Here is a 24,890-nt window from a genome sequence, read left to right on the forward strand (position 1 = left end):
ACACAGCTGTTGTCCTTCTTACGTCACTCAGTTACACAGCTGTTGTCCTTCTTACATCACTCAGTTACACAGCTGTTGTCCTTCTTACATCACTCAGTTACACAGCTGTTGTCCTTCTTACATCACTCCGTTACACAGCTGTTGTCCTTCTTACATCACTCAGTTACACAGCTGTTGTCCTTCTTACATCACTCAGTTACACAGCTGTTGTCCTTCTTACATCACTCAGTTACACAGCTGTTGTCCTTCTTACATCACTCCGTTACACAGCTCTTGTCCTTCTTACATCACTCAGTTACACAGCTCTTGTCCTTCTTACATCACTCCGTTACACAGCTGTTGTCCTTCTTACATCACTCAGTTACACAGCTGTTGTCCTTCTTACATCACTCAGTTACACAGCTGTTGTCCTTCTTACATCACTCAGTTACACAGCTGTTGTCCTTCTTACATCACTCAGTTACACAGCTGTTGTCCTTCTTACATCACTCAGTTACACAGCTGTTGTCCTTCTTACATCACTCAGTTACACAGCTGTTGTCCTTCTTACATGAACTGTTCACTAGCTTTTCATTTTCTTTACTGTTTTGGTGGGAGGCTGTATTTACTTTTGTGTATTAATAGGAGATGCCATTTTTTTAATTATGTTTTGCACTGACATTGGCTCTGACATGGAGGACAACATAGGTATACTGCAGAGCTTTCAAGTGGGCAATACAATTTACGAATTCACACTCACTTCTTTGGTTTGCCTGAGGCTTGCCCTCATATAATCTCTCTACCACCACCATGTGTCATCGATGACAATACAGAGTTTTGCATATTTTAATGTAGTTATGGTTCCATTTATATGTGTGGGAAAGACAAACAAAGTAATATGTTTGATGCACATTATTGTGCAAAGTCCATAAGTGGATACTGCAGACATCAGTCATACAGTATTATTGACATTACTGTACTCAGGACAAATGTCTTATCTCAGGGACATAAACTATTTGCATATGGAACTAAGCAGTTAGCTTTTTTTTTTTTTCCAAACAGGTCCCACACTTACCTCGGGGTGAGATAAGGGTAGAAGAGGTTTCATATTTACTATACTGTTTCCCTTTCTACCTAGCTTGATGCACAATGTTCTGCATTTTGCAGTCCTGTATATACTAAGTCAAAAAGGGTATACATCAATTAAAGCTTGTTGCACACGCAACTTGCTAATGGCAGCAGCAAATGCTAACATGTTTTTTTTTCTAAGTGTAATGAAGGCTGCAACCTAAAAAGTTTTGGGTAAATGGCTACATTGAGTGTACATGATTGCGTTATAGTTTCACATGATTGCTTTATAGTTTCATGAATAGCTCCACCATGGTAGACTGGTTAATTAGCACATAATTTAGCTACTTATGCTTTCATTAGCATATTCTGTCATTTTCCTTTGTTTTGTGGCTCCACTCTAAGTGTAGAGCCATTTAATGAATATGATGCATACAATAGGTGCACTTCGTGTAGCTATTAATCAATCTGACACATACTCTTTCTTCTCTATATCTTATTACCTTCTCACATGTTACTTTTTCATGAATTATGGAGTATTAAAGGGCGTGCTTCTATTTGAAGCCCTTTGCTTACTATACCTCCTGGTGACCATACACATGAGAAAGTGATGACTCAGTAAAAATAACTATCAACCATTTCCTAACATGAGAACTTCACATCTCAAAAACTCCCAAGGCTATACAATAAGTTACCCAAGTCAACTAAACTCAGCATATCACTGCATACTTTAACAAGAATCACTGCATACTTTAACAAGAACTAGATGAGCATCTGGGCATCCAAATGCTCCAATACTGGATCCAAGGCAACATTCTTCTTGATGGCCAATAAGGTCTTGAGCTTGTTCATCAGACCAACAAACCAAAATTACCATGTTTCACTTGTCAATTAACTCTGCTGTTTGATAACTATATTCTCTAACCAATGAAGAATTGCCTCACAGCAAGAGGTTCTCCCGTTCGATTCTCGGCTGGAGTGCCTTCTGTGTGGAGTCTACATGTCCTCCCCATGGTCGAGTGGCATTCAAAAGACATGCATGAATGAGCATGCCTTTGTTGAAGATTGGACATTGGGCTGGCACCTCGGCACCGTAAAAATCAACTGCCAATCATTGGCAGACTGGCGTTCCGCTTTGGCGACCCCTAACCGGGAAAAGCTGAAAAAAGAATAAGAACATTCTTAACTGCTATTGTGAAAGGATGTAATAATCTGGACAATACAAACTATTGTTTCAAAAATGGAAATGTAGGGGATGTGAACAGTTGCACTAAACTGTATTAAATTAAGAAAGTGTACATAGTGTTTTAAACAGAAATCTAAAAGAACTTGCTCTATATTTTGTCTGTTTAATAAACATAAAATACTTAAAAGAAGTTTATGAAACTATAGAAAAAGTTGTATATTTGTTGCTGCAGAAAAATACTTCAAAAATATACAACAATTTGAAAGTGAACCTAACAGCATTAAATACACCTCTGCCATGCTTGAAGTCTAGTTCCCCTTGAAGGTATCGCTTCATGGCCAAAGGATATTATTTCATTTGGAACCTCCAGCAGTATGTAACTGTGAAAAAAAAAGTGTTCATAAAAACTCAAAACTAAAGCCAAGATAAAATCCAGAATTTTGCAAAATGTTCAGATTTTTGTTTTATAATTTTAGTTTGTTCCTTGTAAAAGTGTTGGTTTTCTGGCAAATCACTGAATAATGCAGTCATGAAATTGTAACAGACATTTAGGTGTCAGACTTCATATCCTTCAGAAAACAAATGCTTATGCAAAACCTTTTATGCTAGCAACTTTATACATTTATAAGTGCAATTTTTTAAAATCTGCCCCCATTTTTGGGCTTCCCCTCTCCCCCAGTGTTTTTGTCCTTGCCTCTGGTTCTTGCACTAAGGTGAGAGACATGACTGATATGAATTTGCTGCAGTTCATCTCTCTATTCAAAACTTTATTTTAAATTTCATAAGCTAGATTATTTGTTTCATATGAAATGCTTTATTTTATTTGTTTTAAATTAAGACTTTGGTACCATGGGTTTTGGTGACTGTGCAGGTCAACAAATGCTGGTGTCAGAATTGGCCAGATGCACTACTTGTCAATTGCAAGAAGAAATGAATTGGGCAACGTCAAATGTAAGGTAAGTGGGAGTGGATAGCAATGCCAAAACTAAAAGTTTTGGCATTACTGCTGGGTAGGCATGTATGTGCATTTGCAAGTTAAACAAAGTTAGTAAGCATTAGGGAAGGGTTAGTTTAAGGCTCTGAGTTAATAAGCCACTTCCTGTATCCAAGGCACATGGTTTGATCCTTTCTATCTCCATTTGCCTACTGTGGTGTGACTCTGATCAAATCGCTATCTGGTTAGCAAATATGTAAAATAAAGAAGTTTAGGTATGCTTAGATACCATTTTGTGTGTGTGTGTGTGTGTGTGTGTGTGTGTGTGTGTGTGTGTGTGTGTGTGTGTGTGTGTGTGTGTGTGTGTGTGCGTGTCTGCATCTTATTTAATGGTGTTGTTAGGGAAGGAGTGTTTAGTAATCTAACATGTACTGTTGGAGTTAGGGGCGGGGAAGGTTAGTGTCAGCACACAAGTAAAGTGGTGCAAGTGGAGAAGGTTACTAAACAACTTTTCCCTTACAGTGTAATTATGCAGAGTGTGTCTTCAAGTTTATGGTCCTTTTTACTTGTTATAATTTTCTTTTTCAACTGGTGTCAGCTCAGTAATGTGTATTTATGATCTACTGTGTTATCAATATCCTTGTAGTGATATAATGTGTTCTAATGTGAATACTTTCGACATTTGGTAATACACTCAGTTTTATTATTCAATTTTTAAATGCTTGTAGCTGATGATTTACTTATTTGTGAGCACAAGGGTTGATATACTGAATCTAATTTACTGAACACTGACTAAACTGTATTAAATTAAGAAACTGTACATAGTGTTTTTAATGAGTAGTGACTGCTTTGAGGTAAATTATACCATTCAGATATGTCAAGTTTGGATTATTTCAAGGGACAACAGTAATATATGTTCTTAGATATGCCATGGTAGCATTACTGTGAAGGAGGTGATAGTGGTATTGGAGAGTTATCATTTACTCACCCTTCTGCAAAAACATTGGGTGTGTGCAAAAAAGTTTTGAACAAGTTTCAATTACTATTGGTAAGATCACATTGGAACTTATTGGGCTCACTCTAAGGTGTGTAAAATCCTATGGAGCAAGAAAGGGTCTATATTATTTCTTTGACACCTAAGCATCGAAGTTTCAAAATTGTGAATGGCCATATACCCAAATTCTTTCTTCGGGAAAGAATTCACTAGGCCGTCCAGAAATAAAATTAACTTTTCAACCTAAATATAGTTGGGGGCTTTACCCCCCACACCTCCGATGTGGGGGGCTGTGCCCCCTTACCCTCCCTAACGAAATATACCAACTACGAGATCACTCTACATTGAGGAAAGGGCAAATCCCCGATAATGGCCAAGCCAATTCTTTCCCGAGGAAAGAATTTGCGTATATGGCCATTCACGATTTTGAAACTTCAACGCTTAGGTGTCAATCATTGAGCATTTGACAATCTAAGCTGTTGAAGAAATAATATAGACCCACAAAAAATGTATCTATGATATGGATCTCTGTGCATATAAGATATTTGCTGTTACCTGCATATTTACTGTATGCTCTGAAAGCCAACCACCCATCATATATTAATTGTCTTGCAGAGGTGTGTCTTGAAAGATTATACCCTTCTTGTTTCATATTACTTACTGGCAGTGGTGCAGATTTTACTTGTGACTTTGACTATCCCGCAAAGGAGGATAGACAACAGTACAAAATATATTGCCTTTCTAGGTAGGGGTACTGTGACTTCCTGGGATAAATTTTTGTAACTCTATGCTTTGTTTTTTGAGGGTTTTTCAACAAAACACACTTGAGTCTAGGAATGAGGAAGATATGTGTAAATCTGTGATAAGTGGCAAAATATAACTATTTTTTTCATAAGGAAAATCTATGAGAAATGCATTAAATCTGTATTAAATAAAGAAAAAAATGTAAGAAATTATTTGAAAGATAAAAGAAAAGAAGTTACACAGTTCTTGTCTTTTAGTAAATATGTAATGCATAAAATTGTATATAAAATTATATAATTTTGGTGTCGAAATGTACTCTAGTTTGAAAGTGAAACTAATTCTACTTTGCATATATCTGCAGTGTTTGAAACAATGCTCACTGAATGTGTTATTCTAGCTCTAAGAGTATTTCCTTATTAACTCTCCACTTAGAAGTAAGTAACTATGAGAACAAGAAAACATATTTCAAAATTCAAGGTTGAAGCCAACAATAATCTTATCTGAGACTAATATACATAGGGAGAGTGATAGCAGGAGGGTTGCTCGATTTTCCTGCTGGACCATGCATAGAGAGACAGGGTGACTTGCAAGAAATTTGCAGATTTTATTCTGATCTTAAAAGGTAGTGACAAACATGGTGCAGCATATTGTTAGTTAAGTTAGTTAGATTCTAGGCTAGCTGTGAGTTACAGTTGGTTGTATGTCACTTGACAATCCAGAACTTTAATTTATTTTAAATTTATTTTGCAATATTAATCATGCGTGCATATTTCTCTTTTACTCAATTGTTTTATTCTATTTTAAGTAAATAGTTTTACTAATCAATTTTTAAATGCTCATTCCATTTGATTTATTATATGAGCTTACAGGGATAGGCTAGATAAATAGATAGATAGAGACACAGATAGATAGATAGATAGATAGATAGATAGATAGATAGATAGATAGATAGATAGATAGATAGATAGGGATACTGAATTTGGTGTACCACTGACTGGAATCCACCTACACAAAAGTGACTTGTCAGAGCTAAATGATAACATATAACTATTTAAAAGTCAGCTTATTTTAAAGGTAAACACTAATTTGTATTTTTCATTTTTCTAGGGTAGTCTAACAGGTGACAGCACCATTGGAAACTGGGGAGGGGGTGTACATCCTGTTGGTACTTATCCTACACCTTCAGAAAAAAATGTGTGTGTACACATGCAAAACAATCTTGAACATTTTTCAGATACTATTTGTAAAACTGCACTGGAAGGCACTGAATGCAATCTAAGGGTGACATCAAGGAAAGGCAGGGACTATAACTATGATCTGCAGCTGTACAGTACAAAGCTAACTTCAGATTTTGTTAATGATCCTAAATAGCCAATGATAAGCTGAAATGTGAGTTGCAGTGCTTGGTACAAAGATCCATGGTATGCATGCTTCTGCATTCCTGACATGCCCAGCTAGACTGTTCTGAATTCTTTGGCACGCTTGCAACTCGTTATCCGTTATCTCCCAGTGTCTATGTACTGAGCTGCAGCTTTGGACCTTCTTTCAGACTGCAGTCCTATAGTGGGACTCTGCCAGCACCCTCCTCAAGGATGTGCAAGCCGACATCAGTCACTTACCTCCATATCTTTCCAGATGACTTCTCCAACACCCAATCCACTAACAGAATGTGTAGCATCCAGTGAGTGGTCACAGCCAAAGCAATTATGCTGCAAAGCAAATACATCTAATGTTACTTCATTAACATGTTTGGCAAGAAGAGTCAAAGTGCCGAATTGTTGTTAATCTGACCTCAGACAGTAACTACAGTGACATTCTTGCATCCTTCAAAACTAAACTTGAGGATTGGATGGTCATCTGCAAATTCATCATTTGCCTGACTTGTTTCACCCATCTAGAAGCGGGAGGTACATCATAAGGGTAGGTATCAGCACACAAATGATCTCATGACTCACTTGCCTTCTATTTCAATGATCCTATGATGTTATATCAGTGGATAAACATGTGCATTACAAATTGTGGCTTTTTAGACTACACAAAGTTTCAAAAGTTAACCTAAATGAAAGACAAAATCTTTTTTTTTTTACATTGATTTTTTTCAACAGATGTCAAAACCACATGAATTTAGGTTAGAAAGAGTAGCCTCACATTTTGTCTTCAAAAAAAAAAAAAAAATATATATATATATATATATATATATATATATATATATATAAACACACACACACACACACATATATATATATATATATATATATATATATATATATATATATATATGTATATATATATATATATGTATGGGTCTAGGACACATGCTTGACTGGCATATGTCCGAATCACAAAACATTGAACACACATACATGAAAGCGCTTAACATCAAAAAGTGCTTCCATGTACGTGTAGTTCAAAAAAAAAAAACTATGTTTCTACAGGGGCTTCCCTGCACCCCCACACCCCCACTTTAATATTCTGACTCCGAGATAGCACTACAGTGGGGAAAAGGGAATTTTCCCTTACCCACACTGTAGTCTGATCTGAAACAGGCACACATACATGGAAGCGCTTTTCGATGTTAAGCGCTTTCGTGTATGTGTGTTCAATGTTTTGTGATTCAGACATATGCTAGTCGAGCATGTATCCAGATCTATATCTATATATATATATATATATATATATATATATATATATATATATATATATATATATATATACATATATATATATATATATATATATATATATATATATATACACATACATTTATATGTCTCCTATTGTATTGTCAGTTTTTCATACTATAACAAACCCAGACTTGTCACTGCTTTACTGATTGTGAATTAAGAATTTTAAAATATGGTTTGAACTTTATTCCAACTTCTAGGGCTAACTTTAGCAAAACCATCATTGACATAAAAAAATTCACTAGAAAATTAAATTTATTTTATTTGATGAACTCATTATCAGATAAAGAGCAAAGAAAAAAGATTTTAATTAAACCCTCAGATTTCACCCCTCACTTGCATCACACCATCAAGGTTTTTGAGGAACAATGTATCCAGGACATTACTCAAGTTTTGAAAAATAAGAGTCACACCATTAACAATTTAAACCATGATGAGAGGATGGCACTTAAAAATCTGAAATCACTTTGCAAAGATTTCAGATTTATGAAGAGCGACAAGGGGGGCAACATTGTTATTATGACCCAAGAGGTTTATAATAAAAAAATGTTGGACATTATTAATAATGCTGAGGAATATGAGACCATCAGCCTTTATGAAATAAAACGAAGGGTGCGTTTTATTCATTCTGAATTATACGCACTTCTTATGACTGGTGACATTACCCTTGATGTTTATGATTTTTGCACAGTTCAAGAACCACGTACAGGGGTTATTTTTGGCATACCCAAAACACACAAGAGTTTAAACGATCCTCCCCTCAGACCTGTTGTCTCCTCACCACATTCTGTCACTGAGGGAATTTCTCTTGTGATTGATGCTGTGTTGGGGCCCATCTTGGCTAGTGAAATTTCATTTGTCAAAGATTCATGGCATTTTTTAAGCAAATTTGGGTTATTTTTACAGGATGGGGATTTTGATCCCTTGAGACACACTGTTTTCACCATTGACGTTGTCTCTCTATATACGTGCATTCCTCATGCCCTAGGAATAGATGCTGTTTGTGATTTTTTATTCAAAAAGAATGTTGGGTTGACTAGAAACGCTATTTTCACCATTAGGCATTTTTTGGAAATTATTTTAGAAAATAATTTTTTCTTGTTAGGACAAGCTTATTATCAACAAAAGAGGGGTGTGACCATGGGGTCCCCTGCTGCACCAGCTTTTGCTAATCTTGTTATGGCCTGGTGGGAGTCTGAATTTATGCCAATATTAAACAGGAGATTTCACATCAAATTTTATTGTCGTTTTATTGACGATTTATTTTTTGTAATAGAGGGAGATTCTTCTACTGTTGACATCTTTATTTTAGAAATTAATTTATCTTCTGAGTATTTGAAGTTTACCAGGGGGTGCGTAGGGTTGCAAGCTAATTTTTTGGATGTTTTTCTTTATTGGGATGAAACTGAATTTAGATTTCACAGTAGAATTTACCGTAAAGAAACTTTTACAAATGGATATTTACATCATCTCAGCAACCACCCTAGGCACATTATTAGAAACATCCCCCATGGTCAATTTATAAGAGCAAGCCGTATGACTTCTAAATTTTGTGATCTTATTGATGAATTTAATCTCATTATTTCCTTATTTACTCAGAGGGGATACAAAATTATTGAGTTGACTAAGTTAAGTAACGAGATTTTAAGCAGACGTCCCACTTCCTTCAAAGCTTTGTTAGATTATCCTACTTCTTTAGCCACCACTGACAATAATTTTAACCATCAGAACAACATCAACAAACATATTATTTGTTCATTAGACATGAGTTCGGATGGGGGCCAAGTTAGGCAAATTGTTACCAACAACTGGAGGATTATAAAGGGCAACAATGACATACAAAAGATTTTGGGCAACCAACCCTCTTTTGTTTTTAGGAACAACAACAATTTGAAGAGAACCTTGGAATTTCATGATTTCAACAAAACCATTTCATATACCAACAAAACTGGTATGCACTGTTGTCATACTTGTAACATGTGTAGGTTCGTCTCTGAAGGTCGGTATAACAGGACAGAAACCACTGACAGAACCTTGAAGGTTCCTGGTTATGTTGATTGCAATTCCAAGGGGGTAGTTTATATTAGCTTGTATTCTAGTTGCTCAGCTTTCTATGTGGGCATGACGACCCGATGTCTTAAGACCAGGATAAGGGAGCACATTTACAGCATATGGAGCAAAGATGAAAATAATGCTCTTTTTAAGCATTCAGTTGTCTGCTCCTCTTTTAAAAAAAATTTATTTTCTGTTTTAGAAATTGTACACTCAGATTTAAGGGGAGAGGACTACAAAAATTCTTTAGAACAACGTGAGACAATTTGGCAAATTCAGTTGAACTCAGATAAATTTCCAGGGCTAAATGACACCATAAATGTTAAATGTTTTTTAAAATACAGGAAGTTGCATGTTGACAAAGATAGTGACACTAGGGCTTTGCTCATTTAACAAACCTATATATTTTTAATAGTATTTGCAAGTGTTTGTGTTTTATTTAATTAATTAATTTTAATTAATTGTTAATTGTATTTACGTAATTAATGTGTGTATTTAAGAGTTGTTTGAAGTGATTTTCTTTGCATTCTGAGGAAGTCTTGTGACGAAAGCGGGCATTAAAACTGAAGTACGCTATTGCTGGTGGATTTTTTGTCTCTTGCTTTGGCTTGGGTTTTGTTTTTCCTTCAAAACTAAACTTGAGGATTGGATGGTCATCTGCAAATTCATCATTTGCCTGACTTGTTTCACCCGTCTAGAAGTGGGAGGTACATCATAAGGGTAGGTATCAGCACACAAATGATCTCATGACTCACTTGCCTTCTATTTCAATGATCCTATGATGTTATATCAGTGGATAAACATGCGCATTACAAATTGTGGCTTTTTAGACTACACAAAGTTTCAAAAGTTAACCTAAATGAAAGACAAAATCTTTTTTTTTTTTACATTGATTTTTTTCAACAGATGTCAAAACCACATGAATTTAGGTTAGAAAGAGTAGCCTCACATTTTGTCTTCAAAAAAAAAAAAATAAATAAATATATATATATATATATATATATATATATATAGAAATACACACACACACACACACACACACACACACACACACACACACACATATATACATATATATATATATATATATATATATATATATATATATATATATATATGTATGGGTCTAGGACACATGCTTGACTGGCATATGTCCGAATCACAAAACATCGAACACACATACATGAAAGCGCTTAACATCAAAAAGTGCTTCCATGTACGTGTAGTTCAAAAAAAAAAAAAAACTATGTTTCTACAGGGGGCTTCCCTGCACCCCCCACACCCCCTACTTTAATATTCTGACTCCAAGATCGCACTACAGTGGGGAAAAGGGAATTTTCCCTTACCCACACTGTAGTCTGATCTACGAAACAGGCACACATACATGGAAGCGCTTTTCGATGTTAAGCGCTTTCGTGTATGTGTGTTCGATGTTTTGTGATTTGGACATATGCTAGTCGAGCATGTGTCCAGATCCCATATCTATATATATATATATATATATATATATATATATATATATATATATATATATATATATATATATATATATATATCTACATATAAATTCAGTTTTTCATACTATAACAAACCCAGACTTGTCTGATACCGAGAAAATATTAACAGCAATAGAAGACTTTGAGAAAATCTCTAATTATAAGCTAAATTTAAAAAAAAACAAAATACTCCCATTAAAGACGCCCACACCCTTTTCATTGTTACCACTGATAGGACAAGTAATGATGGAAGAAAGAATAAAATATCTGGGGATTGTATTTTCAACTGAAAATAGAGATTTCTTTATGAATGATGTTAAGTCAACATGGGATCAAATAACATTGGACCTAAAAAGATGGAGTAAATTGAAATTGCCATTGATGGCAAGAGCATAATTATAAAAATGAATGTTCTTCCTAGAATGTTATATATCTTTAGAGCTGCACAACTCAGAATCACGAGAGAATTTTTTAAACAGCTTCATATAGGACTGGGAAGATTTCTTTGGAAACCCAGGAAGACGAGGATATCATATGAGAAATTGATGGCTCCAAAAAATAAGGGGGGGGGGCTTGATCTACCGGATTTTGAAACTTACTATTTAGTGATTCATGCTAACAGGATTTTAAGGGCGACTTACTTTGATAGAGACAGTCGGAAATGGACACCCAAATGGGTGGTCCTAACTTATAGACATGTAAGGGGAGTGGGAATCAACTGTAAAGCACTACCCTTTCTAAATAAAGGAACACTCAGTAAATATGACTTAATGGAGCATATCAAGAACTATGTAACGTTGATTCAAACTCTTTTTACTTCTTTAAACTTATTAAAGTATATGATGGTCTTTCAACCTTTTCATGGGAACCCAAATTTAACAATTGGTAGTCAACTGATAGATTTAAGGAAATTCCCCCTAATAAAGGATTTAACTGTATTTGATTTATACTCTTTCCTGGGGGTAGCAGTACACGATATTTTAAAAGAGATGAATCTTCCCATTTCCTATCTAATCATCATGAGGCAATTAAAAGATCTGGCTATAAATTATTTTAATAACTCTGAACTTAAAGAAGAGGACTTAAATATATCCCGTAATCTGTGGGAAGCTCTGTTACAGGACAAAAAATATATAACCACCTCATATAAATTGATAAAAGAGAGGAAATATAATAAACACATTCTCTTATCGAATTACTGGAAAGAAAAATTAGTATTGGTAGATGACAGTAAGATATTGGAGGCATTTAGTCTAACATTAAAGTCAGTATCCCTTCAAAAATTACTATTTACGCAACTGATGATATTTAATAATGCCTACTATACTCGTCTTACTCTTCACAAATTTGATTAGAATAATTCACCTAAATGCCCACAATGCTTAGATCAGACAGCTGACTTGTTGCACATGTTCTGGAGTTGCAAGTGCATTTATAAATTGTGGAATTCATTAAAACTGCAGCTACAAAAAATGGGCTACCAAAACTCAACACTCTCTTGGGAATTTATGATCCTTCATATTCCCCCAGAGAATTTAGATAAATCAAGAAGGATCGTAATCATGAATATTTGCTTATTAATGAAATTGTACATAGCCTCAAATTGGCTAAACCCGGCCCAGACATCTTGGGATAATTTTAGACTGTTAGCAATAAGACATATTTTAGCGCATAAATTGCTAATCAGTGACCACAAGAAAAGCATAAACAGTATAAAAATATGGGAGCAAATCTTCAACATTGTGTTGGCCTAGAGGTTCCTATCCACTTTCTCTCAGGGCACATAGTAATAGTACAGAATCAATCTTAGATTAGTTATAGGGTGTAAGGATACTACAGATTGTTGGCTTTGTTTTTTTGTTGTTTTTTTTTTGTTTGTGTTGTATTTACTGTTAATAATGGATGTTGACATACAATGTGGATGTGACCATTGGAAGTAATCATGTACATATTGTATATATAGAGTTGATTTGTAATATTGTTTTGAAAAAATAATTAAAACGGATTATTGAAAAAAAAAAACCCAGACTTGTATGTGGATTTCTGACAAGAAGTGGGTGTAGCTATATTTCATAAAAATGTTATTATTGTTATTGTAGTTAGTACACTAGACTGTAATTTAAACACTCTACCTTGATAATATTGCAAACAGTTATTGAACAAGTCACCTTCCTCTGAGACTTAAGATGCAATATTTTAAGAAAAATAGAGGAAACTATATTGTTAAACCATGTAGACTTCTCAGACCCTTTTTGTAAAATTATTCTGATGGCTTGATGCAACATTCTTATAGCCAAAGAAAATATTTTTTTTCTTGTTCTTTGGGACTAAAGATGGAGTCTGTGTTAATTGCTAGTGGCTGTTATGATTAACTTTACTAGGAAACAGACTGTGAAGATTGGAGGAAGATGAGTGAAGGCTGCCAGCCTAGTCAAATAGAATTTGATACATAATTCTATCAACTGTATAAATAAATGTAAAATACAGGCTTGTGTTTTTAAATGAAAGAAAACACTGTAAAATGTGAACTTCAAGATTGTTGCAGCATTGCCATCTGCTGTAAGGAAACCCAAGCCAAGCATTTCAAATGTGTCTTTTGAAGTTGGAAAGATATTATGAATCTCTTTGATGTTTTACAAGTCGGCTCTAGTGGGTCTGGATGAAGGTTTCATGCCCATTGTTTTAAGGTTATAGTTAAGGGCAAGAATTTACATGTGGAAGGTGCTTTATTGCTATGGTTTCTGCTAGAGTGCATATGTGAAATGCCTTGTATTGTTGTAGTTTCCCGAGCAGGTGTTAGCTTGCTAAATAATGCAGTTTGTGGCCTGAGAAAACCTAAGTGTCAAAATGATGTAATTTGGGAGGGCCTCAGCAGAGCTGTTGGTTAGTGTTTTTAAACTACTGTTCAGTGAGAGACTGTAAGCATTTTAATCTTGGACATCTAACCCAGCACTGCTTATTATGCTCTTTAGATTATAGTACTGTGTTTTCTCTTAAGAATAGCTAAGGATTAGAAAGTTAGATTAAGTGTTTTTCTTTGACATCAGACCAGTCCTACTGTATTGTTTTAAGTTTCTGTGTGATCCCTGAACTCTTAGATATCTCTGTGTTGTAGTAGTATTGTCTTGTGTTTTAATTATTTATTATTAAATATTTTAAAAACCTTTACCTGTGGCTGGTTTGTATAGAGAAGTAGGCTCTAGAGTACATTGCATATTTATAGAGTTCATTGTAATAGGCCACTGTAAAATAAGCCTTAGATTGAATAGTCACATTACCAATTGGATAATAATATTGCACACTACTGTATGGTCTGGCTAATAGGGGCACAGCTGGAGAACCTGTGCCAGTCTTTTCCCAGGAGGGTCTGTGTGGTTGTATAACCTCTTCTCAAAGTGTGTGTGTGTGGTGTGTCAGCTACTTGGCAGGGACACGAGGCACTGGTTGGACAGAGAGGGTACTGGAGGTTTTAGCTTGCCAAGCTAGGATGAGACCTGGACCTTATAGCTGTGCCAGTGGGGAGTCTTATTGGGGACCTGGTGAGCAAGGCAGCAACCAGCCTCAGACTGACTGTGATCTTTGTGTGCACTTAAGGGAAATTGTATTTTACTGTGTGTATTAGTTATCCGTTCCTCTTCTTCGCCCTTTCTGGTGTCAGTGGTGAGGATTGTGGCTCCTTGATTGCTGGGCCAGTGCACGGGCGTCACGCAGATGTCCACTGCTTCCATTTTAATATACCTAATGGACAGAAACATTTACATTCTTCCTTTTTTTACATTCTTTTTATATTTTTGCTTCCATTGAATTTCTGTAGATATTTTAGGTAATGTGTACTCATTTCCAGTTTCACTTAAAGAGAAAGCAGTTTATTAGATACATTTTATGCTTTTACATTAGTTGGTTATAGTCACAATTCTGCTGTGTAACAAAATCAAAAATCAAATGTTTCTTAAATGAATGAAATCATTTATAGTTCAGTAAAATTCTGGCTCAGGGGGATAAAGCCCTGAGTACAACCTAGTCAACCTGGGTTCAATTAGCAGCTTGAGGGATGGGTGTTTCCAGTTCTGGTAGGGTTGCTGGCCCCAGGGGCATCTCCTGTCGTGATCCTTGGCAGAGGCTGGAACATTGCTATTGGAGGTGTAGTCTAAAAGGAGAATCATGGTGGGAACATGGCTGAACTGCCACAGAGGTAGGACTAAATGCTACACTTCCCCATTACATTTCCACCTTTAAGCTTTCATCACAGGATCCATGAGCAAAGGAGAAAACATTCTAATGACGTCTCATCTTCTCTTTGTCAATGATTTAAAACTGTATAGCTCATCAGATGAAGAAGTGAAAGCACAGCTGCAGGTTGTCAAAACTTTTTCAGATGATATTGGAATGTCATTTGGTCTTGATAAATGTGCAAAAGCAACCTTTAAAAAAGGAAAACTGCAGCACCAGGAAAACATCAGTTTGGGACAAGAATGTCATATAAAAGAACTTGAGCAAGAGGGAGTGTATAAATACTTGGGAACTGATGAAGGATCGGCAATAAAACATGAAGAAATGTAAATAAAGCTCAGTAAAGAGTACTTTAGAAGACTTAAATTAATCCTGAAAACAGCATTGACATCTAGGAACTGACAGAACCCACACTGTAAAAGTTGCAGACTCCAAATCTGACCTCAAAGCAGTGACAAGTGGAGTACCACAGGGTTCCGTCCTGGGACCTCTCCTGTTTGGTATCTACTTCTCTGAAGTACAGGCTAACACAGAAGGCCTCTGGCTAATGAAGTTAGCAGATGACTGGAAACTAGGAGCCATAGTCAAATCTCCACATGATGTGGACATCCTACAGAAGGGCCTCACTGAGACAGATGCCTGGTGTCAGAGCCATGACCTCAAGCTCAATGCTAAAAAGTGCAGTGTCTTTCCCTTTGGTAAAAACTCTGTACCCATGAACTACCACATAGGCAGCAATCTACTTAACACTGAATGCATGATAAGAGACCTTGGGACCCAGGTGGATAGTAGTCTCTCCTTTGATAGTCACATCGCCACAGTAGTCAGGAAGTCCTTCTACATGGCACACCTCATCATAAAAGGGTTCTCATCCAGGAAAAAAGAGATCATTGTTCCCCTCTACTTGACACTCATTAGACCCATTATAGAGTACAATGCCCCTTTTAGAATGTACCTCACAAGACATCTTCAGCAGCTGGAAAGGCCACAGAAGTACCTCACAAAGAGGATTACTGGCCTCAACCAAATGCCCTACACTGACCCCCTCAAAAAACTCCAGTTTAATCTAGCAGAAGCATATTGACATCAAGCAGCAATGGAAATTATACCAGAAGTAGATACAAATCAGGCAGCAACTGAATGTGCTAAAAAACAAAAGAAAGAATATAATGTGAAGGACCAGATGAGAAGGCAAGAAATGCGGAAAAAACATAAATATAGTTGCAAGTATAGAAAACTCCTGGAAGACCCTCATGTTGATCAAGAATGAACACAGGAATGGTTAAGGAGAGGTGAACTCACATCAAGAAATGAAAGGTTAATATTGGCAGCCCAAGATAGTGGGCTACGTACGTCTGGTTTACAAAGTCCATTGAACATTTGGGAGAAACAGACATATGTAGGTTTTGTAAAACTGAATTGGAAAGAGTCACACACCTTGTTGCTGGTTGCAATGCACTAATGGCAGAGGGTCTCTACTGAAAGGCATAATAATGTGGCAAGACTGTTACACTGGAGATTCTGCACATATTATGGTATCAAAGTGGCTGAAAAACACTGGAAACATGAGCCACAAAGCATCATAGAAAATGGTGAAGTCTTCATCATATGGGATCGTCCATTATCAACAGTTCAAAAGATAGATGCTAGAAAACCATATATACTGGTCCAAGAAAAAAAGACAAAAGTAGCATTGATCATTGAAATCGCCACACCCAGTGACTACAGTGTCTTGTGTACAGAGAGACACAAAGTCATAAAATACCTGGATCTGCAGGCAGAAATGAGAACCATGTGGAAGAAAGATACCTAGACAGTACCAGTAGTAGTAGGAGCAACTGGTCTTATAAAAAAGAATTTACAATCGTATTTAGATATGTTACCAATTAATGTAACACCGTACAAATTGCAGAAGGAGTCATTACTGGGCACATTGCGGGTGCTCCAAAGAGCACTTTTGGCTAAAATCAAAGAGTGAAACAATACTAATTTCATGAACTTTAATCATACTTTGACTTAGGAATGGAGTCCATTCCCATCATGGTATTAGAAACCCAAAAGACTTGGAGAAATTAAAAAAGGGGGCTATGAGGTAGGTTATAGAAGTCCCCATTTGAAGATGAACAGCACATCCTCCTAGGATGCCCTTCTGCTCCCTACAGGCTCTGGCTAAAAATTAAGGCACTGGACCAGGGGTGATTGGAATGCTGGTAGAGCCAGCAAAGGACTGGGGTATTGTCATAGCTACCAGAGGGACAAAAGGGGGAAATCTTTGGACCTCTATGTAAAGGGGTTAATGTTTTATATGTTAAATCAAGTTTAGAAACATTATCAGATCATTTACATTTTACTGTGTCTCAAGATTCTTAATTGCAAATTTCATAAATTCAGGTGCAGACCAGAATAATGCATTATTTTTTTATAAATATGTTTTATTAAATTGCTGAAGTGGTAACATTCATATCACAATCTCAAAAAAACAAACAAAATATCTTTCCCAAGACAGTTACAATCTACCTCCTTGCCATATCAAGGGGGGAATATTCTAGATTTTCTAAGTGGCAATCTACCTTCTGAGAAATCACAGAAGCACAGCAACTTTGTTGACCAGTGCTTAACAAACAGCTCCTATGCTACATCTAATCACTTGAAATCATTTCAGAAGCAAATTGCATCCTTTTTTTCTAATACACAAAATTTGTAACAAAAGTCCTACAAAATTCTAAATGTTTAAAAAGTGTTGAGGTAATAATATTTTACTAGTGATTTTGAATAATATCTTCTCCAAAGATTTTTTTTTTCAGATTTATGCAAACCCCTTTGGTAAGACTTTTATTCCCTATTTATTATATTTATATGTGGTTTGAATGTACATATGTATATGTATGTGTGTGTGTGTGTGTGTGTGTGTGTGTGTGTGTGTGTGTGTGTATATATATATATATATATATATATATATATATATATATATATATATATAGTGAGAGAGATGCAGATGTGAGACAGTGGACGGTATGTATTTTACTTCTCGTGTACATAACTTATATACTATGTGCTAGCACTGTGTACATGTTTGGTAAAAGATAGACAATACCATCTGTACTTAATGCCCACAAGCATAAAGTGCTGCTACAAAGGAGGTGGAGGCTTCTGATAATCAATGTAATAAACAGGTAGTGTAAGGAAAGCAGATTACTAAAGTAAGTCCACTTCATTTTAAGATTACAATGAGCTCTGCTCTGCAAAATTACATCATTTATGGCTCAGGCAACACTGCAGTACCTTTATATATTATGTATTCTCTAAATATTCTTTCAAAATCATTATGAAGCTATATTGTCCAGAAGATAAGAAATTGGGTTGTAAATATGGAAACCGCAATTTGATTTTCAACAGCAGCCACTTACATGCTGTGTGTTCCTGACCAGGTTACAGAAGACATTTTACTTACGCAGCAGACATATACTTGGAACTGGAGCATTTGTGTCTCAGTAGGCCATTCCTTGTTACTTTAATCAACTGAGTCACTCTAACAGACTTTCAGTTCAATGATACACTTAGTAATAAAACTAAGAAAAGTAAACAACTTATCTAAATTGAAGATGCCTTAGTGACAAGGAGGCCAATACATAGAGCCCGTAGTGAACTCTTAATGATAAACAATGTTCACAGGTTGGCATGCCTAGCCTAGGGAGAAGGAACAAGTGACTTAAAAAGACATCATGCATGCAACCACTAGCCACTTCAGAAATTTGACTTGTATGCTTAGTTGCAAAAATCGGGTGAATATATGTAGCAGTATAGAAGTAATGATATCAGAAATCTGGTGAACTTAAGGAACAGAAATCTGATTCCTCATTAGTAACTCACTAATTATACTAATCCCTTAAAGGGTGTTCACTTTATTAAGCAGTTATGAAACTAATATTTTCATTATGTCTAAATGATTTACAATGTTATTTTTAGAAAATTCTATTTGTAGTTTTAGTTTCTATAAAAGTGAATGCAAATAAAAACAAACTATACAGACACAGTTACTCTACTAACCTTATTCTAGCAACAACAGTAACAGCAAAAATATCCCAATGATATGAGAATTAATTTGATTTTTAGATTAAAAAAGCACATTCAATTTGCTGCTCATACTAGAATATTAAATTCAGATCTGACAGTGCTGATGGAATTGTGAGTGTTGTTGGACTTTTCATGAAGCGATGCAGGAAGTTTTTGTTCGTTCAGAAGATTAACTTGTGGAGCATTAGCATCCTCACTAAAATGGAGAAAATGACAAAATATTTAAAATATTCAATGAATACCACACAATGAGCATGCATGAAAAGCTGGCTTACCAGGCAGCTCTGTAGAAATTAAGGAAACAAACAGCAAGTAGCAGATACTGCATTTTATTACTTATTTACTTTTTGTTACTTTCTCAGATGACATGAGCAAGGAGCATTGACACTTATGAAGCCTATTTTTGGACTAGGTTTAAAAAAAAAAAAAAAAAAACACATTGCTAAAGTATCACCTAGCACCTAAAATGCAGATGAGAATATTTGGCTTCTATGGACTGCAGGAGAGAGAACCCTCTACATGGACATTCTACAACATAACCCACTTCAAAGATAAACTAAGGACCACTAGCTTCACCCACATTTTTATCAAGGGCCACCATCAACAGCTGATGTCTAATATATCAGTCTGAACGCTTTCAAGGCTTTCCACTCCATCAGCTGTCAGGTGTATGCACATGGGAATATAAACAACATATCTGTGCACTATCTAGGAAGTTCTTATGATTCCCGCACCTAGAACAAAACCAACTTATACTAGCTTTCCATACAGGGGGGAATTCCACATGGGCATTTAATCAGTAGGTGGACATGTTGGCAATTATAGAGGCTAGAAAGGTCCAGTTGCAGGAACATAATAACTACCAGATGACTCATAATGGTGTTTGTCGCTGTGTGTTGCAGGTGATGCTGGATATGCCCTGTAGCCATGGCTGACGCCCCTCCCTTCATCTGCAGCCTGGGAACATGGAAGAAAAAGCATACATAGGTTCATAGGTTCATAGGTTCATACTAGGCTATCTGCCCTAGGGCATTTATAAGCCTAGCCAGAGTGTGTTTTGCTTTCGCCACCCATTTTAAATTAATTTTGCTATGCCCTTTTTCGAGGTTAGTATACTGTGCTTCAGTGACACAGAAGTGATACCCGGGGTAAACCTATGATCCCCCATCCACTCATCAAGATTCCTCTTGAAAAGAGTCAATGAGGGACTCTGCCTAACCTGGACTGGGATTTTATTCCAGAGTGAAGGGAGCCTCTGGGTTATGAATCTGTCCCTCCAGCATGTCCTATTTATTTCAGTGCTGAGGTTCAAGTCTCTTGAGCGCTTAGCTCGATGGGATTTGGATTTTCTGAGGTGCAGCATGTCCATTAATTTTGGGTTGGACATGGCTTTATACGTCAGGCACAGATCGCCTGTGAGCAGGCGGTATGCCACTGAGTAGAACTGGAGTTTCTTTAACTGGGCAGCATATGGCATCTGTTTGAGCCCTTTGATCCTCTTGGTGAGGTACTTTTGGGGTCTTTCCAGTTGCTGCAGGTGTCTGGTAAGGTACATCCCAAAAGGGGCATTGTACTCAATTATGGGCCTGATGAGGGATGAGTAAAGAGGCACGATGACCTCCCCTGATCTAGATGTGAATCCCTTCATGATTAGGCGGGCTATATAAAATGTTTTTCTAACCACTTTGGCCACGTGGTTGTCAAATGAGAGATTGCTATCAACTTGGGTCCCCAGGTCCCTAATTACTTCTTCTGTACTTAATGGATCACCACCTATGTGGTAATTTGTGGGCACTTTGTTTTTGCCAAAGGGGATGACTATACACTTTTTGGCGTTTAGCTTGAGGCCATGGCTCTGGCACCAGTTGTCTGTTTCTATGAGGCCCTTTTGGAGGATGCTTGTGTCGGCTGGAGAGTCGATTATAACGCCAAGTTTGCAGTCATCTGCGAACTTGGTCAGCCACAGTCTTTCTGTGTTGGCCTGTACCTCCGAGAAATATATACCAAACAAGAGAGGTCCCAGGACTGAGCCTCGTGGGATGCCACTTGTAACTAGTTTGGAGTCTGACATGGCTCCAGCAATTCTAACCATGTGGGTTCTGTCCTTGAGCCAGTTTGCAACCCATCTAGTGACATAGGGGTTTATATTTAAGCTGGTGAGCTTATCTATAATGCCCGAGTGAGGTATTGTATCGAAGGCTTCTGCGAGGTCCAGGTAGGCTGTGTGGACCATCTTCCCCTCGTCAATGGCCTTGGTGACTGTTTCAAAGAAATCGACCAGGTTTAAGAGGCAGGATCTGCCCTTAACAAAGCCAAACTGGGTAGGATCCAGTGTCTGTAGGTCCCCAATATCTTTTTTTATGAGGTCCATGATGATCCTTTCCATAGCTTTGCAGACCAAGCTAGTCAGGCTTATGGGGCGATAGTTTCCAGGATCCGTTGAGGCACCACCTTTGTGGAGAGGGACCACTGTTGCTGTACGCCACTCTTTGGGTACATATCCTGTGGTAAGGCTGAGATTGAACAGTAGTTTTATGTTTGGGTTTAGCTCTTCTTGGAGTTCATGTAGGATGCAGCCCGGGACACCATCTGGTCCCATTGATGCTGTGTTTTTTGCTTTGGAGAGGGCGGCTCTTACCTGAGCATCTGAGATGTCAGGGGGGCAGCACTCTGATGGGATAGATATTTGCCCTTTTGGTGGGGAGGGGGGGAGAAGTTTGTGCTGAACCTGTCAGCTAGGATGTTCAATGTCTGTGGGTTCGGTGTATTTTTTGTCATTTTGGACTAATTCTGAGCATATCTGGGAATTCCCACCCAGGTTCCTAACATAACTAAGGAAAGCCTTGTGATTATCCATAGTGTCCTGTGCAATTTTTCTCTCGAAGCTGGCCTTAGATGATTTTATGAGTGCCCGTAGTTTTTTGCTAACACTGATCAGAGATGCCTTCCCTTTTTGGGATTTTGCTCTATCATGTAGTAGCTTCCTCCTTCTATTGTATAGTTTGTTTATGGCTGGGGTCCACCAGACAGGAAGTCTGCCTTTGGAGGATTGGGTCTTGGTTTTATTTGGGATTGCATGATCCATGCATTCCTGAAGGTGTTCATAGAATGCGTTTATAAAGAATTCTGCGGTCTGGGCCGTATTTTCCACAGGCCCAGGGGCTTTGAAGGATTCCACCTCAGTTTTGAGGAGTGTGAAATTTGCTTTAGAGAAGTTTTTCACTGTGGTTTTCTGGGCAGGGGGTGGGGTCGGGATGTGAATATCCAGTGAGATTAGTTTATGGTCTGATCTTACCAGTGAGGGATACACTTCTGGTCTGGACCATGTTGATAATGATCAGGTCCAGTATGTTTTCCCCTCTTGTGGGAGTGGTAACAAGTTGTTCCATAGCATTTGAGTTTATAAATTCTAGGAACCTTTGAGCTAGGGTGTTGGAGCTAGAGTAATGCTCCCAGTCTATGTTTGGGTAGTTGAAGTCGTCCAATATAATGGTGTTTGGAGAGACCTTCATATTTTCCAGTGTTCTCAGGAAGGCCAAGTGGGGTTCCTGGGTTTGGGAGGGTGGTCTGTAGCAGGCTATAAACTGGAAGACAGTTTTACCCACTGTTAGTTGCACATGGATAGTCTCTGATGCTTCGTGCTGTGCCACCAACCTGGAGGTGTGGGTATCTTTGACGAATATTGACACTCCCCCTCCTTTTCTGGTTCGGTCCAAGTTTTGGGGCCGAAAAGCATGGTATGAGGTATAACCTGGTAGTGCTGGAGTGCTCTCGGGAGCCTTAAACCAGGTTTCTGTTACTGCACAGATATCAATGTTCTCCATGTTAAGGAGAGTTTCGAGTGCATGCATCTTGAGGTTTAGACTTCTGGCATTGAGTAGCATTACTCTTAGTTTCTTATCCCTTGTGATACCTATGGAGGTGGGTTTGTCTTTTGAGCCTTGCCTAAAAAAGGCACTACGGGGGTAGCAAGAGCCTTTGCCAATATCCAAAAGCCCAGGGGTGACAGGTGCAAGCCGTCCCTAGCAAAGCATCATGGCCTGTCGAGCATGTCATCCCAGGCTGACAGGCGTTGGATCCCCTTTGAATGACACCAATGCTTAAGCCAATTGTTGAAATTGATCATCTTGTCTTCATATTGTGGCATCATTCTTGGTGAGGGTAAGATGCTACTCAAGTTAAGGGTCATACTGGCCTGGGCCACATGCTCAGAGCGCTCCTCTATGTCTCTTTTCATGTAGTCCAGGGAGGTACGTCTCATGTCATTCACAGCAGCATGGACAATGACTGAGTCATATTTGTACTTGCCTTGGAGTGTCCTGAGTGCTTGTGTTATGTGGCGGATCCTAGCACCCGACAGGCAGCTCACCGTGACCTTCTCCTTGTTTAGCCTGGTGAGTGGGACGTCAGTGTGCCTGATGATAGAGTCACCTATTACAAGTGTATCAGGTGTGTTGTTTAGCCTTAAGGGCTGTGACTGTTCGGCACACTGGCTTTGTGAGCTATGTGTTGCACGTGTTTTGTTTTGGGGTAGCGATTGCTTGGGTGTCTGCTTTGGAGGTCTCTGCTGCTTAGGCAGATTTTTATTTAGAGCCTCCGAGTATGTTTTTGTGTGTTTATGTGTTTGGTTTGCTGTCATGGTAGGTCTATGTGAGACTGGAATTGTAGTGAGTGTTGTTTCCTTCTCTTCCTGACAGGTTTCGCCAGTACTGAGTTGGGAGAGCTTAGCCTCCAGTTTGTCTATATGGTTGCATCTCTCACATGTGTTAGAATTTGTTGGGAGGAGGAGAGGGTTGTCTGTGTACATGAGACAGTTGTAACATTGCCTCAAGATTCCCAGATTCACCAGCTGGACCGGAGAGGAGATTGACAACTGACCTTTGGACATGCTAGAATAGTATTGGGAATTCCTTTATAATTGAAAAAAAAAGGGCCAATGGGAAACAAGGTACTCAAGCACAGCACTACAGCAATGCAAAGCCAGAGACACAGAATATCATTGATTGTGGACGTTTGATTCACTTAAGTCTTGCTTCGTCTACCTGGGGACATCTAATGGCACACTACAGTATGCCTCAGAGACCTGATGTTAGATGTTTGTGGTCTGCACCATGTGTATATAATGTTGTGCTATGAAAACAGTTACATGAAGCAGAGCCTGTGGCAATGGCTGGCATACCTCTGGATGCAGTAGAAGAGCAGCTAGGTAGTCAGAGGAAATGGCTGCAGCTGGCCATCATGTGAGGAAGTGGTGGGTGCAATACAGAGATGGCATCTGGCCCACAACTACAGACTGTGACAAGATAAAAGGAAAGCAAAATGGATACATTCATTCACACACAACCTATGCATTAATGTGCACTGACCACCAATGCTGAGGATCAGACATTACTGTACCTATATTAATCAGAGGGGTGGGACAGTGCAGTTATCAGCATTTGCACAAGTG

At 37.7% G+C, this 24,890-nt stretch overlaps 1 protein-coding gene across 2 annotated transcripts in view; it reads right to left on the bottom strand.

Moving 5' to 3' along the window:
• Positions 1 to 18,284: 18,284 nt before the first annotated feature.
• VSIG2 (V-set and immunoglobulin domain containing 2) overlaps positions 18,285 to 24,890 on the bottom strand; it is an 879,569-nt gene continuing 872,963 nt past the window's right edge. For both annotated transcript variants that reach the window (XM_044081180.1, XM_044081181.1), the window contains exon 7: positions 18,285 to 19,637. In XM_044081180.1, coding sequence (XP_043937115.1) covers positions 19,508 to 19,637 — 130 coding nt within the window. In that variant the 3' untranslated portion in view covers positions 18,285 to 19,507. The remainder of the gene's footprint in view (positions 19,638 to 24,890) is intronic.

The sequence above is a fragment of the Protopterus annectens genome, chromosome 8.part0 (assembly GCF_019279795.1).
Source record: "Protopterus annectens isolate FY-2018-M chromosome 8.part0, PAN1.0, whole genome shotgun sequence".
Taxonomy (NCBI): domain Eukaryota; kingdom Metazoa; phylum Chordata; order Ceratodontiformes; family Protopteridae; genus Protopterus; species Protopterus annectens.